This window comes from Tachypleus tridentatus, chromosome 9 (genome assembly GCF_004210375.1).
Source record: "Tachypleus tridentatus isolate NWPU-2018 chromosome 9, ASM421037v1, whole genome shotgun sequence".
Taxonomy (NCBI): Eukaryota; Metazoa; Arthropoda; class Merostomata; order Xiphosura; family Limulidae; genus Tachypleus; species Tachypleus tridentatus.
The window spans coordinates 141,325,979-141,344,335 of NC_134833.1; the positions used below are offsets into that span (position 1 = coordinate 141,325,979).

Below are 18,357 nucleotides of genomic sequence, written 5' to 3' on the forward strand. Positions count from 1 at the left end.
CCGTCACACCAAAAATGCTCGCCATTCCAGCCTTTGGGGTATTATAATGTGACGGTCAATTCCACTAATCGTTGGTAAAAGAGTAACCCAAGAATTAGCGGTGGGTGGTGACGACTAGTTGCCTTTCCTCTAGTCTTACACTGCTAAATTTGGGACGGCTAGCGCAGATAACTCTCGTGTAGCTTTGCGCGAAATTCAAAAACAACAAACACATTTCATTAATTCTTCCAATACTTTCTTCTATATATCTATACAAAAAACAAAAGTACATTAGTCCTGTCTCTAGAAGTGAATATATCTATACAAAAAACAAAAGTACATTAGTCCTGTCTCTAGAAGTGAATATATCTATACAAAAAACAAAAGTACATTAGTCCTGTCTCTAGAAGTGAATATATCTATACAAAAAACAAAATACTGCTTAGAAACTGTGTACTAATATTGGCATAAACTTCTCATTTCACCGGCCCAGCATGACAGGTGATTAAGGCTCTCGACTCGAAATCTGAGGGTCGAGGGTTCGACATGATTGCCCCTTCAGCTGTGAGGGTGTTATAATGTGACGGTCAATCCCACTATTTGTTGGTAAAAGAGTAACCCAAGAATTAGCGGTGGGTGGTGACGACTAGTTGCCTTTCCTCTAGTCTTACACTGCTAAATTTGGGACGGCTAGCGCAGATAACTCTCGTGTAGCTTTGCGCGAAATTCAAAAACAACAAACACATTTCATTAATTCTTCCAATACTTTCTTCTGATGCTTAGCACTTGGCTTTTTGCATATTAGCCAACCAGGTTGAGATGCCAGTGCTAGTCCTGTGTTTCCACATTTAGATATATTAGAAAATTCATGGAAATGGAAAACATCAAGGTATTCTGTTTCATTATTGATGTAGATAATTTGGAACACGTTTCGTTTCCTGTGGATTTCTTTGTGAAAAGGCCCGGCATGGCCAGGTGGGTTAAGGCATTCGACTCTTAATCTGAGGGTCGCAGGTTCGAATCCCCGTAATACCAAACATACTAAACATTCAGGTATTAGATCACTTTCGTTGGTATTAGATTACTTCTCAGTCGAAAGACAAGGTTTCATTTTATACAACGGTGTTTTTTAATCTTGTCACTTACCTTATTTGTTTCAGTTTCTTTTAATGGAACATATGGATGACGATCATTATACGTCAAACATTCGTTCTGATTTCCTTGAACTAGAAAGTTACTTTTTGTTGTTACAATTAAAGCTTCTCCAAACATAACTTTACCTTCAAAATATTTCCACGTTCATTTGTCGACTTCGCTCCCAAACAAGCTCGCGGTTTCGCGTGATTACTGGAAACTTTCGCCATCTTTTGGGGGTGTAAAAAGTTACACGTTCCGTTAATTCTACGATTTACTTTATCAAGGGTAAATTTGTTCTGTAATACGACTGGAGTTAATAACTTTTACACTGATTCATTAACGTCGTGTAATTTTACTTTTTCGTACATTTAATGAGAACTGGATTTATTGGGTTTGAAACATACGGTAAGCTGTAGGCTTGGAACTATCTCTTAGTTTCAGTTGTTCGGTTATTCAAACTAGACGGAATAACTTTTTTTCACTTTCACAGATTCTGGCTCTAGCAATGTAGGTGAATTGGTCAAACACTTTACTCGTGTTTTTGGAAAGAATGTAGCTTGAGTACTGCAAGTTGACTTAGAAGTTTATAAGTTCTTCTTACTTAAGACAGTTCTCATTTACCTCTAAAAACAGTTTTCAACTAACATAAGATACTTAGCATCATAGCGTTCCTTGACTGAGATATCTTGTCTTAAATATTTGACTTATTTTTTAGATTAAAAACTAACATGAACACACGACTTAAAGCAAAAATCTCGGGCCGCCATTTGTATTGTTTCACCTTCTGCGTTGGGACAAGTTTATTAATCAGTGCCTTTAGACTTCGAACCTAAAAGCTAACAATGTTGTCAGTTTATCTTTTGACGAGAAGATATAAACTAGTGAATTACTGTGTGAGGGTGCAGTACCTATGTAAAAATAACTGATAATGGCACCTATTATTCCATTCTGGTGATCATTGGTGGCAAAGATTCGTTGAACATGACAATATTCATATAATTGTCGTCATTTTAAACTTTAAAAAATAAAACTTTCGAGTACAAACATTAAAAATTTAAATTTTTATTTTTAATAAGACACAGTGATAACTTACTGACTTTGCAGCTCTGAAAAACCCCGAGAAAAGAATATGTTTAGATTTTTAAATAGACAAAATTATATTAAACAACTAAGCTTAATAAGATCACATCAGTGATAAGTTACTGAATGTCATCATGTAGCTAGGATCTATTAATAATCATTTTCTATATCGGACCATTCTGGGACCTATGACATAAAAATGTGGAATCCTCAAGATATTCGAAGAAAAATAATCTCAAACAAAATGATCTGTTACTTTTTTTAATTAATCAATCAGATTGTTTTTGGGTCCTTGCATCTTCATTTTAAGTCATTAATATAACTATTTATGAATACAGGACCAGATTAAGAGTTTTTGGTGTCCCAGGCCATTGTGAATGTCATATAAGATACCGAGAGAAAGAGGTCATGAATAGGCTTGAAAACTATCAATATTTCCCTAAGAAAAATGTTTTATTATCCTTTTAAAAAGTACATTAGTCCTGTCTCTAGAAGTGAATATATCTATACAAAAAACAAAAGTACATTAGTCCTGTCTCTAGAAGTGAATATATCTATACAAAAAACAAAAGTACATTAGTCCTGTCTCTAGAAGTGGATATATCTATACAAAAAACAAAAGTACATTAGTCCTGTCTCTAGAAGTGAATATATCTATACAAAAAACAAAAGTACATTAGTCCTGTCTCTAGAAGTGAATATATCTATACAAAAAACAAAAGTACATTAGTCCTGTCTCTAGAAGTGAATATATCTATACAAAAAAAAAAAAGTACATTAGTCCTGTCTCTAGAAGTGAATATATCTATACAAAAAACAAAAAAGTACATTAGTCCTGTCTCTAGAAGTGAATATATCTATACAAAAAACAAAAGTACATTAGTCCTGTCTCTAGAAGTGAATATATCTATACAAAAAACAAAAGTACATTAGTCCTGTCTCTAGAAGTGAATATATCTATACAAAAAAAAAGTACATTAGTCCTGTCTCTAGAAGTGAATATATCTATACAAAAAACAAAAGTACATTAGTCCTGTCTCTAGAAGTGAATATATCTATACAAAAAACAAAAGTACATTAGTCCTGTCTCTAGAAGTGAATATATCTATACAAAAAACAAAAGTACATTAGTCCTGTCTCTAGAAGTGAATATATCTATACAAAAAAACAAAAGTACATTAGTCCTGTCTCTAGAGTAAATATATCTATACAAAAAACAAAAGTACATTAGTCCTGTCTCTAGAAGTGAATATATCTATACAAAAAACAAAAGTACATTAGTCCTGTCTCTAGAAGTGAATATATCTATACAAAAAACAAAAGTACATTAGTCCTGTCTCTAGAAGTGAATATATCTATACAAAAACAAAATACTGCTTAGAAACTGTGTACTAATATTGGCATAAACTTCTCATTTCACCGGCCCGGCATGACCAGGTGACTAAGGCTCTCGACTCGAAATCTGAGGGTCGAGGGTTCGACATGATCGCCCCTTCAGCTGTGAGGGTGTTATAATGTGACGGTCAATCCCACTATTTGTTGGTAAAAAAGTAGTCCAAGAGTTGGCGGTGGGTGATGATGGCTAGCTGCCTTCCCTCTAGTTTTACACTGTTAAATTAGGGACGGCTAGCGCAGATAGCTCTTGTGTAGCTTTGCGCGAAATTCAAACCAAACCCATTTCACTTCTGAATGCATAAGGTCAACTCCACATATGTAACTGAATATTCCTTGAAAACATGAACCATAGTACAGTTTAGACTTCCTTTTTACGTGCTTTTATAGAGCAAAATCGTCTATAATGTCTTCAGTGTTGATAGATTTAATGGCCGAAGCTGAAAGGTGGCGCGATCAACCTTGGGCATGAGTTGAGCGTTACTTATTTTTCACACACTTGAAAACTGAAAATGGTCGTCTTCCTTCTGTGTTTTCCACTGACAATGTCTAGTTAATTCGCAGTGGTATTTCAACACTCTGCCAGTTTTAAATTCTCGGAAATGCTGCAACAATTTCTGAGGTAATTAAAAATCTACGTTAATCTTGGACACGTAACCAGAGAAATGAATGAGCTCACAAGGACTTTTGTTTCCAAGTCTGGATTATATAACCTCTAGAGGATTGTAGGAAAATGCGGAATGCTAGCAATAAAAAAATTCCCAATTCAAAGACCAGTCCAAACTTTCCATCAAGTAATGCATATACTTGTCTTTTTGTGATCAGGTTCAGCAATCAAAGAGTCCAAAATTACCACAAAGTCATTACACAAACGTTTTCTCTAACAGATAAGCTCACTTCGCCTTCAGTGTCCTTTTTTCATCAAAAAAATTATTTCCGTTTTATTGTTAATCTTTCTTCGTACACGGGATTGTACAGATTGTACGCCAGTTTCTTAGTCTCTTCCTCAAAGCCACCATATTCGATCCGCAAATAATCGACGAACGTCATCAACCCTTCAAGTCGTTGAACGATTGTAAACAGTTCGGCTGTTTCCTTTTGTAGAATTTTACTTGTGGTGTTCAACTGATACAGAATTGTATCCTACATAGATGGCGAATTTATCTTTCCATCTGGCTAACTAAATATGAAGGTTCGTCGCGTGTCTGAGGTGCATCATCGTTGCCTGTGGAAACAGATTGCAAAACAGAGTAAATGCCTTGTAGCTTTCCTTCGATAATTATTTTGCATCACATCTGGCTAACCATCTTCAACCATACAGAGGACTGGGAACAACACCACGCAGCGAATTTTTGGGTAACTTTCAACTATGAGTAGATGTCGAAGAGAAATTGTTAAGTGCTTGAATGAATCCACAAAAATGGCTTAGCTTTCTGTGGCATATGAACTATCATGTGCAAGTCGATTTATGTTTTTATTTGGATTGTTTTCCGACCATGTTTCCAGCATTATCTTAGCTTTGACCCTAACAGTCAGAAATGGGAGTTTCCAGGTCATTCAATATACTGAAAACCACATTTTCCAGAGATTCAGCGTCATGCCCCTCAATCACAATAAATTTTAGAAACCTTTCAAGTGGGGTCCCATTTGCACTTATGTGGCGTAGTATAAAAGCCAATTAATCCAGTATGTAGTTACTTAAGTCAAATCAACACGAATGCTATAGTACTTTGTTGACTTAATTACAGGAACAATAACAGCTAAATTCCGTTTTGCTATCAACTATATAAGCTCATTGCAAATTGTTGATGAAAGATACACGTCCTGCATTGTCATATATGTTGAAATCATCTGCCAAGAAAGCGTTATACAGTGCCAGCAATTCGATAAGAAGACTACCCTTCTGAGGTCAAAATGAAGAGATAGATTCTTTTCGTTAAAACCTTTATAATGAAATTTACTCTTTTCAATGTATTCCTCTAATATTGTTGTTGTTTTTCTAACTCCATGAAGTATGTAAAATATTGTTTTCTTTTTCTAAAGGTCGATGGATATTTTTCACAATCATTGAATCCTCTAGATAATGTTGTTTAATTAGAAGAAAAAAGTTTACAAATGTAACGGAAAACCATGCCAGCTGATTTTGAAAAAATCATCCACTTTTCCATTAGCAAGCTTCCGATAAAAATGTTATTTATTTAAATATCTTGTTCTTTATAGTTATAAGTCTTAGCAGAGGTTTTCATTTTGAAATATTCTAAACCACGTGAAAGTTTTTTCTCTGAAAAATAAGAATGTACTTGTTTGTTTGTTTGTAATTAAACAAACACAATGGGCTATCTGTGTTCTGCCCACCAAGATCTTCGACACCCGGTTTCTAACATTGTAAGTCCGCAGACATACCGCTGTTCCACTGAGGGCCAATAAGCGTGTAAATGTTCTTTTATTACAGTCCACAACTCTGGGTCCTCAAGAAGTATCATCACTTGCTCCTCAGTAGAAACGCTACTTTCCTGTTCGTTGTTTTGCTGCATTTCAGGCTCTGAGATATTGTCTTCCAGGTTTCTCTGTATATTTTTTGGTAGTTTGTCTGTTGCAGGTGTCAATGATTCTTCAGTTATTTCTGCAAACGAACAATTTGCCCGAGCCACACAAAAAGACAACAACTGATTTTTCTATTTGTTTGACTGTCCAATTCATCTCTTATTTCCCATTATTGCTTCGTTATTCTCTTCCGATGTCCACTATTTTGTAAGGGGCCAACATTTCTTTCAGGTCCAGCTATGGTGCCTGAAATTTAAAGGAAAATAAATTATTTGAATATATTTACATTTGGGCTATGTTTCTTCGAGTTCTCTAATTCACACAAAGCGTGGTGATTGGCTATTCTTTATTGCTTCCTTATGATTTATTAGTAGTGGTCAAAACAGGTATTAGAAGTGCGATGGTCATTGGGATAGATCTGTCTATCTACACCACGACTAATTTTTCGTTTAATTACCTATTTATTCTATCATATATTTGTAGAGATTGGCGAAGGCTTTATCCCGAAATTTTAGATGCGAATTCATAAGACATAGTCTAACTGACCTTTGCCTTAATCCTACCCTATAGGTTTCCAAAAGAGAAGGGCCCTGAGCAGCTAATTGTCATTTTCAACACTTATGATGGTTATTTTGTCATTAGCAGAAGAAGAACAATTAGATGTTTTACCAACAATATAGCTGTTGTCTTCAGAGATATAATAATAATCATCAGAAGTTATGAATACCATACTCTCATATTAATAATTGAAAAAAAGTGAAACTGGACATTGCGAAAGCTATTTGTCGTCATCATTAAGACAAAAAACAGTTATATGTTGGTCCCATTCAGTTAAAACTTAACTTGATTATTTTAATATTCTTACTTAAAATATATGTATTATACCTCCATTTATTTTCTCGAAATAATGTTTAATGGCTTTAAGCCTTCAGTGCCACCGCTGAGCCACTGATAGTGATAGTGTGGGGGTGACTGTTTTTGTTGAATCACAATGGTTGAAATTTTCTAAAATGTTTGTGCTTTCAACCACAATAAATTGCCCCTAGTTGCACAGCAGCATATTTGCTTAATTATATCGCTACCCACCTGGTTTCGATACTTGTGGTGAGAAAAGCACAGATAGCCCCTTGTATTGCTTTGTGCTTAATAACAAACAACAACACCTGTGATAAATTTTAAATAATATTTTAAGTGAAGGCAAAATATATAAAATGATTGAATTAAAATTATTCGTTTATGAGCTTAAATGATTTTGAAGAAAAAAAATTGCAAAATAAGTCTATGTTCAGGGTATTATACAAAAAGCTATAACAAAGTGACGTTTAAAATATATCATCGAGGTTAGGACTGCTTAATATAACAACAAATAAAACAAAAATAAATAAATACACACACACACACACACATATAAGTATATATAATCCTCAAACTGTTATTTTATAGAGGCAGCTATATTGCTGTAGCATGTATGCCTCTAAAATACTACAGGTACTCATATATAGATAAAATCATGATAATTATAACACAGACATACTTACATAAAATAATGATAATTAGAACGCCGGTTCGAAACCTCTAAGTTTTTAGGTGGCGCTTAAATGCAGCGGGCGTTAACGGAGGAAGTGTGTTAGTCACAGGACCAAATATTTTAACTTGAATGTGAGTAGATAGCTTATCGAATGTCATAATCTGGAAGTGTAAGCTTCAGACGTTTTTCCGAAATTTTATTTTTGACCTTAGAACTTAAAATTAAAACTTAACTATTTACTCATATAAAAGTAAGTGTTTTAGAATATATTCCACACAGCGATTTTACAGAATTAAAATTTGCCAGGGAGTCCTACTTACTACCACGAGTGTGTACTATAATGGATGATATAATTAAAATACTAAAAAGTCCTTATTCTGTTGTGAAGTTTCAAAACTTTTTTGGGGTTTATAGAACAGAATATGAGGCTGAAAGCAAGTATTCAGATATCAGAAGTTGCTCGCAGTGCAAGTCCAGTGTAAGTATAAACGGAGGTCCTACTGATCCTGGAATATTTGACAACTTAAACATAGATTGCCAGAAAAACTTAAAGGAAAAGTTAACGCTAAATGGTTCAGTTGTGTCAAATGGAGATTGTTTTGGAGAAAAGGAAATAAGATACCGACATCGGAGAGAATGCAGCTGTGACAGCATCCTAAGTAGTACTCCATCAGATGTTGATGGTGTTCAGCTTTCTGTATCAGACATTGATTCAGACAGTGAATGTCAAGCAGAATATGAAATCAGAAACAAGTTTTGGTATTATTTTTTTAGCTTTGGAGCAAGTCTAGGGTATGAATTATTTTATTCAAGCTTTTTTCCATTTTGGTTCTGGAATATAGATGGGGCTGTTGGAAGAAGAGTAATTATGGTGTGGGTTTCAATTATGTATGTTGGACAGGCACTGAAAGATGTTATTCGTTGGCCGAGACCATCTGCACCACCAGTAGTTCAGCTGGAGCCAGGTTATTCTGAAGAGTATGGTATGCCATCAACTCATGCTATGGTTGGTGCTGCTGTTCCCTTTTCCTTACTGATATTCACCATGCACAGATATGAGGTATGTATGATTCTATTATTGGTAAAAGTTTTTATTTTTTATGATATAAAGGTAAAGCAGTAAGTATTTTTAGAAGCTATAGTTTGTAAAGCAATTTCAGTTAAGTGTTTGTTGATATTTAAATACTTCTATTTAAAAAAATAAAACAAGATATTAATAAACATATTAGGTAAAACTACAAATAATGATAGTCCACTACCAGTAGTGGTAGTGTTAATACTTCTATAAATAAAATACTTTGTGTAATCATTTACTTTATTAAAGTAGCAAGTAATTTGGCCTACACTGGCTGAAATATTTTGATGTATTGATTTTAACATTGTATTATGACATTGTGATAACTAAGGGTAAAGAATTTCGATGAATATTTCCAAAAGAAATATTTTCTTAAATTTTAGGCCTTCTGTTATGAAGTTATGTTTTTTTTGGTTTTTCTTTTAGTTTTATAAGATGTTTTTGGTTTTTATAAACATGAATTTTGAGTAGTCACAAAACTGAAATTGTGTGATATACATTTGTTTGTTAAAGGTTTTGTCATCTTAAAAGACTTTTGCAACTTTTATCATATTTATTATTGTAATTTCAGTATCCTATCATTATTGGATTACTTATAGCAATTTTATGGTGTGCATTAGTCTGCTGTAGCCGTTTGTACATGGGAATGCATACCATATTGGTAAGTATTTTTATTTAAAGAATTCTATCTGACTTATAAAATAATGTTTGTATTATAGTACTTATGTATAAATCTACAACTTTGATATTTCATATTGTTATCATTTTTAAGAGTTAGAACATGATCAGGATATTAGACTCTGTGTATAGCATATTTAGACTTACTGGTGTAACTATGTTTGATTCAGTAAATATTGGGTCATACCTTAAGTAATGTCCAATTTTAGGTTCAGAAAAAGAAAGGATTTCAAATGCTTTTAATGTTACTTAATCAATAATGTATGTTCCATTATTATTAATAACTTCCTGCTAATGATTCTCAAGCTTCTAAATGCCACTTCTATAAAATTCTTGGGGTTTGGAGGAAAAGAATGCAGAGAGGGAAGTTTTGGCATCTTCATGTGTTCCAAGCTCTTCCATCAAGATAGTTCTGCAAACTTCAGATGATAATCAGATGGGGGCAACATCTAGAGAATAAGGAGGATGTGGAAGTTTTTCCCAGTCTAGCTCTTCGATCTTTGCAGATGTAATCCTTGCTGTATGGAGTTGTGCATTATCCTGGTGTAACACAACACCTTTATGACTGATCGAAGCAGGAGTCTTTTCTTTCAGTGCAACATTCAAGCCACTGTAACTGTTGGCAATAAAAGTCTGATGTAATTGTTACATTTAGTGGAAGCAACTGAAAGTGGATCACACCAACAATATCCCATCAAACTCTTTACAAGCCTTTCCTAGGATGGAGGTTCATTTTGGGCTGTGCTTTAGCCAGTTTACTTGTACTGAGCCATTGCCTGTGGCGCTTAACATTTTTATACAATATCCATTTTTCATTTCCAGTCACTAACCAAAAAAGATGAGTTATGTTCACGAGAGTGCAGAGAAGTACAAATGTCCACTCTTGCTCTGAGATTGGCTTCTGTCAAATAATGGGGGACCCATTTTCCAAGTTTTGACACCTTTTCAAATTGTTGCAGATGATGGTGAACTGTTGAATGGGTTGAATTAAGTTTTTGTGCTAGTTCTTCAACTGTTGCAGCACAATCTTCAAGTGCAGCCAGCAGAAAGCCATCATTAAACTCAACAAGATGACCTGAACGTGGCACTTTGCTTAAGCTCTAGTCACCTGATCTGATCTTCTGAAACCACCTTCGACATTTGCTTTCATTATTTTAGTCATTAAAGCCTTCTACAAAGACAAAAATGATGATGCACTCTCTGTGTTAAATCTTTGGACATAACTTATGGGATGACCTGATGCAAAGCTTTAGTTATAGAAGACATTATTATATAACTGCACATTAACTACAAAGTAATTTGTTAGCACAGTCTGAGTTAGCTAGGTTTTACAAATGGAAATAATTTAAACCAGCATTAAATTTGTAAAACTGGAAATAAAACTGTGTAAGGCCAAGTAAAAAAAAGTTTGGTGTCTGGAGTATATTGGAAAAAAGTGAGGTCAAGGTAATTTTTTATGAGCTCTTTCAGAGAAAGTTTGAAGTTTTTTCTCCTGATTGTTGCTTGTTTACAAAGAGTCCATGTCATAAGTCTTTTATTTCATTTATAAATTATAAACATAATTTATGACAAAAAAGGGCAAAGTGAATCAACTGTGTTCCTCTTATTTTTTATTCAGAAGTTTTCTTTGTATGATTGAAAAATGTAAAAAAAGTTGCCAAAAAATAAGGTAGAAGGCTTCAAAAATAAAGAATGTGAGGGTTTTAAACATATCTTTTTTTACTTGGTCTAACATTTATTTTTAATCAGTTATATCATGGTTTCTTTGTGCTATTATGAAATATTTGATTTTCTTGCTTACACAGCCTGTCTTGAAGAGAATTGTCCAGAATTCATATTTTGTTACTTGTGTTTGCATCTTTGAGGTCAGAGCAGTCTGACTGTGGTGAGGATGGGTTTATATGGATATTTTAATCTGAGCAGATATGAACTGCCAAGTGTTCTGACAGGGATCTTTAGGACTATTCTGTTAATCAGTGGTGTTCAAATGTTACTGATAGCCAATCCTAGACCTGCATTGTGCTTTGCCATTTTGCTTCTTACATCTAGTGCTTTTTCATCTTCATTTTCCAGTTTTTTACCTTATAATTCTTTTAATTTTTCCATAACTATTGCAGTTTAGTCATCACTAGTTAGCATTTGATAGATTTCTAATCCAATTGTTTGTCAGTGTTGCCAATCTGTCAAACTTGTTACAAGCATATTTTAGTAATGTTTTTTTTTTTTTTTCATTTATCAATTGTTTGCCTGCTGACAAATACATTTGAATCTGGTGATTCTATCAGAATCAGTAATAGTTGAATGAAAACTAAACACCAGTATATATAGGTCACTAATCTTTCATATGGTCACTTTGTTCACCTGTCTTGCATGAATGCAGATGGTATTGAAAACCTTATTGAAAAAGTTACTTCCTTAAGGTGTGTTCTTGGTCACTGTCTCATTTACACAAGCATCTTGAATCTCTTCTGATTTCCTTAACCAAGATTCTAGAACAACTGTTAAAATCAAACACTGCTAAATGCAGTTACACTAAATTAAAAATTCTAATCAAACATCATGAACTATGGTAGTGGTTTATATAGGGATCACCAATTTGTTCTTTATTATTATTTAATATTGTTCTCCAATATTGCAGCAAAAATGGCTATCAGTACTGTAATAAAATGTGCATAATATTACTAAATGAATCATTATGCATTATTTAGGGTAGTTTTAAAGTTTGATTACCTGACAAAACAATGGCTATATAATCATTCACACCCTATCATCGTAATATAGTCTGTGGTTTATATGGAGCCTCTTAATCTACTAAATGAATGTTAATGTTTATGGCAGGCATGACACACATACCATAACGATTATTAACTTATTATTGTAACTATTTATGTTCCATATCATTTTTTTTGTATAGAAGTTCCTGTCCTTTCAAACACACTACTGTTGACAGGATCACAGTTTGTTTTTCACTACTGCATGGTCAATTCTGGCCAGGTTGCACAGACATCAAAAACATTATACAAACATCTGGGTTGTCTTCCACAACAGGCATATTTAGACCATAATTTTAAATATAGCATCAAGTTCAGTTTTAAGTATCAGGTTGGCAGTCAGTGATAGCTGATGGTAAGTGTCAAATTGCAGCCAACACTGCATGATTGTGAATTTTATACTGCAGATAGTGTAGCCATCTTTTGAAGGTTACTATAGAGTGGCAAAATTTGTGCCAGCAGGAGAAGGAAAAATAATGGTAATTCTAGATGAAAGTGAGGGAATAATTTTATAACTCTATATTTTATAGGAAATATTTAGATTCAGTTAAACTATGCAGTAACGATGGCCCACCAGAATTTGAGGGCATCACAGTGGAAGAGGGTCATTGAAAAATCACAACCCAAACTCCATCACAAATGAAAGGGAAGGGGGTTAGTTAATATAAACAACTCTTAATTGTTAATTTAAACATTTCTGATCTGTTTTAGTGTGCAGAATGTTACTGTAAGAGGAAACCTGACCAACTGTAGTAAAATTATAAATCCTGCATGTATTTTATATATAGGTAGGTATAAATACCAGTCAACATGCATTACATGTGTGTGTGTATAGAACTCCTGCAAGTAAAAGATCTAGTTAATGTACCATTCCAACAGTATTTAGTAGTTTCTCCAATACATTGTTTAGTAACTCCCTATATAGCTACAGGGTATAAATATAGTAGTTTATATACAAGGTGTGATCAAAAGTTCCAAGATTTCATTTTTATTCTGAAGAATAATGTACATGCATCATTATTATATGCTATCCCCTTCAAAGTAACTTCCCCCAGCTGATACACTTGTTCCAATGATCCTGCCATTTTTGGAAGCAATGCTGGAAGTCTTCATGCAACTAAGTTCTGCATTCACATTATTATGAATGGTTGAAATGTCATCAAATCTCTTTCCTTTCAACTTAATTTTGATTTTTGAGAGCAGAAAAAAAATCATTTGGGGCAAGATCAGGAGAATACGGGGAATGTGGTATCACAGGAATGTTTTTATCTGCCAAAAATACTTGACCAGACACAGCAGTGTGTGAAGGTCATGATGAAGAAACCAGTGACCATTCTGTCGCAGCTTGCTGTGGTTTCTTCCTCAAGCAAATTAAGACCTCTTTACAAAAGGTCTGGTTAACTGTCTTTCACCTTAGTGACTGTTTCATCAGTGGACGATGTTGACGGTTGCCCAGAATATGGGTCATCTGAGACCGATTCCTGACCATCTTGGAAGCATTTTATCCACTGATAAAGGACAGCCTTACTTAAACAGTCATCACCAAATAGAGTTCTTAACATTTCAAAGATTTCTGTTCATCCTTTACCATTTTTCACACAAAACTTGATTCAAATACATTGCTCTTCTTTTTTGTCCATTTTTATTATGACAGGGGCAAGATATACATCTGTCTTTGAACACATTTTTCACAACATTGGTATGAGGGTTGGAGAAATGGCTTGTTTGTGGAGTAGATTACCATTTGTACTTTGTACACACTTCAGTGAAGCTCACTGTCTCTGTACTGGCACCTGCAACAGAAGTCTTAGAACTTTTTGATCAGATCTCTTACATTTCACAAATATATAAATAATGTGATATATTGATCATCATGTCTTACAGTGATGATACATACAGTATCACTGTCAATGATAACACCGTGACAATGATATCGGGAGCAACAGTCATCCAACTTGCATAAAGCCAATCCAAAAATTTTCATTGTTTCCAGAGAGAGTGTCATACGTATTTTATTAAACTAAACTGTTTCCAGCACAGTATTTATGTCCACGATGGATATATTAAAAATATGTGTGTGTGTGTATGTATAGAAACAAGTGTTAATTTGAAATGGGAGTATAGAAAATCTTCCAGAAATACAGACTCAAGATAGTTTAAATTGAAAATACAACCACCAAATAAATAAACAAGTAAGCTTAAGGTATGAGACATAATGTAGACATTATTTCCTCAAGCTACAAATCCTTATTTTGACTCCATGTCTAAAAGCTGTGATGTTAAGGAGAATCAATATTTGTAGCTTGAGAAAATGTCAACACTATGTCCCAAACCTAAAGCCTGCTTGTTTATATTTTTCACTTTACGCTACATATCATGTTTCTGTATTTCTTAAATCCCTTTTTCCTCTTTTTTTAATTTAATAGTTTTTAATAATCTTTCATATCAAACATTCTGCCCATTGGTGAGATTGGAAAACGTGGGTTTTTGAATTTATGAACAAAAATATATTAGATTAAGACTAATAGCTTCTTTGGTTTAGATCAAACAAAAACTTTAGACCACCAGACTGAGAAGAAACATTACAGAGCATATTCAGTAGGTAGGATATACATTTTCCTGCATATAGGGTGAACAAATGGTTCTGTCCTGAAGAAAGTCTACCTCTCAAAATTTTTTTTGGTGGTCAAGCTTTCTTTGTTACCAGTAAAGAAAATTTATTTTTAGAGCAGGTATGACAGGCTGATCTCAAGTATACAAGTTTTTCTCATTCTAAATAAGGTAAAATGACTCTGCTAATAATTAAATGTCAGTTCACAAAACAAAAACCTATTCTACCAGTTTCATTTTCTACTGCCTAGTATTACATGTTTGAACATGAGTGTGTGTTTTGATGTGGAATTATCTTCAGTCTGTGTTTGTAGCTGCCTTGCTAACTGTTAATTAGAATTTCTGGACATTCTTGGAGATTTGTTAACAGTGATGTTTTAATACTCCAGGACATACTAGGAGGATTGTTCTTAGTCACGCTGTTAATGGTTGTCTTGCTTCCCATCATCGATACCATCGACAGTTTTTTCTTGACACATCGCTACTCTCCCTTGGTGTCCATTTTGTTCACCATGTTACTTGTTATTGTTTATCCATCCTCGGACCGTTGGACTCCAGCCCGGAGCGATACAGCCACCATTTTAGGTTCTGGAGCTGGCGTTGTAGTTGGGACTTGGTTAAACTACAGGCTGGGAATCATCCGTGGTCCTGGTCTTCCACCACCTTACCAGATTATGTGGCCTGACTACCATGTAGTTGGATTAGCTTTACTCCGAGCTTCCATTGGAATCTCTTGCATAGTGGCAACAAGAGCTATTTTTAAGAGCATACTGTATGCTGTGATCTGTAATGTACTAAAATTTGATGATCAGAATCTGAAGACAAAGCATAATGTTCAAGTTTTTTTCAAATATCTTACTTATAGTGCAATTGGTTTCACAATCACATACCTTTCACCAATGGTTTTTCGATTTCTGAACATTGAGAGGATTACTATGTTTACTGAAGTTTAGTAATTGTAAAGTATTAAATATTAAAATCATCTTTAAAAAATTACTTTTTATTTAAAACCTAGTTAAAAACTGATTCTTAGTAGATGTTTACATAAATAAACATTTTTATTATTTACATTTATATAACTTTAAAATATAGTAATTTCAGACATTTTCACTGATAGTTTTGCAATTAATATCTTCCAATCAGAAGAAGGATACAAAATTAGAGTAAAACTGAAAATCAAATTGATGTACTTGGACGTGCAATTATAATGAACTTTTAAAAAAAATCAAAACTTTATTTAATACATCTGTTAATGTTATCTGCAGTAATGGTGAGGTTTTTCTCTTTTAAAACATGGACTTGTTAAAAACTGAATTTTTTTGTTAATTATGTAGTAAGTGCAAAATCATTAATGTTGTTACATTACAAAGTTTGATAGTTTATAAAATACCAAATTATAATTTTCATTTGTCCAGCAGTTCTGTTATTTTAAAGTGCTAAGATCTATTTTCTAATGATTCTTCAAACTTAATTGTAGCTTCTGGTTTAATTTTATGGTAATTTACCTCGCACACATTAATTTATTAACCCTTTAAAAAAGATCAAAAATGAGATGTTATAAGTTGGGAGAAACAGGGAGAGATATTTGTATAATGAAGTAATAAAGTATTTTGCTAGTATAGATATGCTACGTGGTTTTAATATGAATTATGTAATAGTAATGCTTTAGATGTGTCATCAATGTTGCAAGTAACACAATGGTTGGGTTAGTTGTGTTGTTTGTGGAATAAAAAATATCAATTTTCATCAAGTGAATTATTCCAAATAATTGATAATAAAAGATAATTATTTATTACATGTTATGTAATGACCATTCAGTTCTGTGGAAAATCCTCTAAGTATTAGATAACCTGTTAAAATAATCATGTCTACACTAATATTACTACTCAAATTACTTGTATATTTAATAGTTTTGTACATATGTTGAGTGTTTTTTTTAGTCCCCAAAATAAAGTTTTGTATTTTCCTATGGTGTTGAGAGAAATTAACATTTATTAATAATGATTTACAACAAATATAGCAACATAACCTTTGTAGTTGCATAGTTCATTTTTTTGTACTTTTCAAGAAATGTCAAACAAGTCTTGTAGCACTTCGGATTATTTTTCAATTTTATGCAATGTTTGCATAAAACTCCAATAGGTTTTAATGACAGTGAAATGTAATTAATTGTTGCATTAAACTGTTGTTAAAATCTATTTATAGATAGTAACTTTTATACTCAGGCCTATTTTTAAGTTGTCTTTTGGGTGATAGTAAATATATAAAAAAAAGTAAAATTGTTTATTTAGAATATCATTGTATCTAGAACAGAAAGTTAAGTACCTTTTGTTTTTTTATTATTTAATGTTCCATGTAGTAAACTGTAAGAACTTCAAGATATGAAAGTTTAATTGTTCACTTTAACTAGACTTGGAAAAAATGGAAATTAAGATTTCTGTTCATTTTCATAAAAACATATTCAATTATTTGTTAATTAATGAGTTATTTTTAATTCAGGTTATTTAGAGAGTCAAATATGTTGAGTTCATAATGGCTGATAATTCAGGGATAATTATAATTGCTGTAACAATTTTGTATGGTATAAATGGCACGTGTTAGTCCAGAAGTGTGATTTTGATAAAGTTTGTGTAATCTGAAAGTGTACTATCATTTTCCAAATATTACCTTTTTTAAAGACTATATAAATTGTATTCCTAAATACTAAAATATTTACCTGTTTGATTATTGAGCATTGCCCATTGAAAATGTTTGTATGCCTGTCCTTCTGGTTTATTTTTGATCATGAAAAAGATTATGCAGGTTGAAGTCTGGGTTGATAAGGTAAAGCAGCTTGTGTGGGACTCTGAGTAGGTGCCGAGCGACTTTCACAAGACTGGTGAGAACCAAGTGCATTATCACTGGATGCCTCCATTAATCAAAAATATATCTTATATGGGGTACCCAGCAATTTTGTGTACATTGTCAGGTTTGCATAACATTTGATTTTGTAAGATGATAAAAACTGAAAGGTGTCTTGTAGGATGAAGAGTACACTTAATGTTTTATAGTAGATGAAATTCATTCTGTGTGTGTTTTGTTCTTACAGTATCTGTTTATAAGATTCATAAAAAGGTGTATAGGGGACATAGTCCAGTAGTACAAATTATTTTTATGGTCAAGAATTCCTCCCTCTTCTCGGTAAATATTTTCAGATGTACAACTTTGATTGGGTCAGGTCAAGGATTAACAGTACTGATGTGACGTATCTTGAACAAAGTTTTTTTTTTCAATGTTCCAGTACTCATGAGTTTAAAGAAAGAATAAATAATAAAAATTATTTTCACATCCATCACAAGTTTTTACAACATATCATGTTCAGAACTTTTATTACCAAGATATTTGTACCAATATTTGTTGATATTCTATAGTTTTAACTTGAAATTCAAAGATTTAATATACATTTTGTATTTTATAGGTAAAGGTATTTGTTGTTATTTTTTTATTTGCTCAACCTTTAATGTATCATATAAATCATATAGTGTGGTATTTAATAAACTTTGACTGTGTATTGATAACAAGCA

General features: G+C 33.0%; 1 protein-coding gene across 1 annotated transcript; it reads left to right on the forward strand.

The window, feature by feature from the left end:
• The first annotated feature begins 7,719 nt into the window (after window positions 1-7,719).
• Window positions 7,720-18,357, forward strand: LOC143226535 (sphingosine-1-phosphate phosphatase 2-like). Its single transcript, XM_076457613.1, has 3 exons — window positions 7,720-8,720; window positions 9,307-9,396; window positions 15,184-18,357. The coding sequence occupies exons 1-3, from the start codon at window positions 8,001-8,003 to the stop codon at window positions 15,745-15,747; spliced, it is 1,374 nt and encodes a 457-aa protein (XP_076313728.1). The 5' UTR covers window positions 7,720-8,000; the 3' UTR covers window positions 15,748-18,357.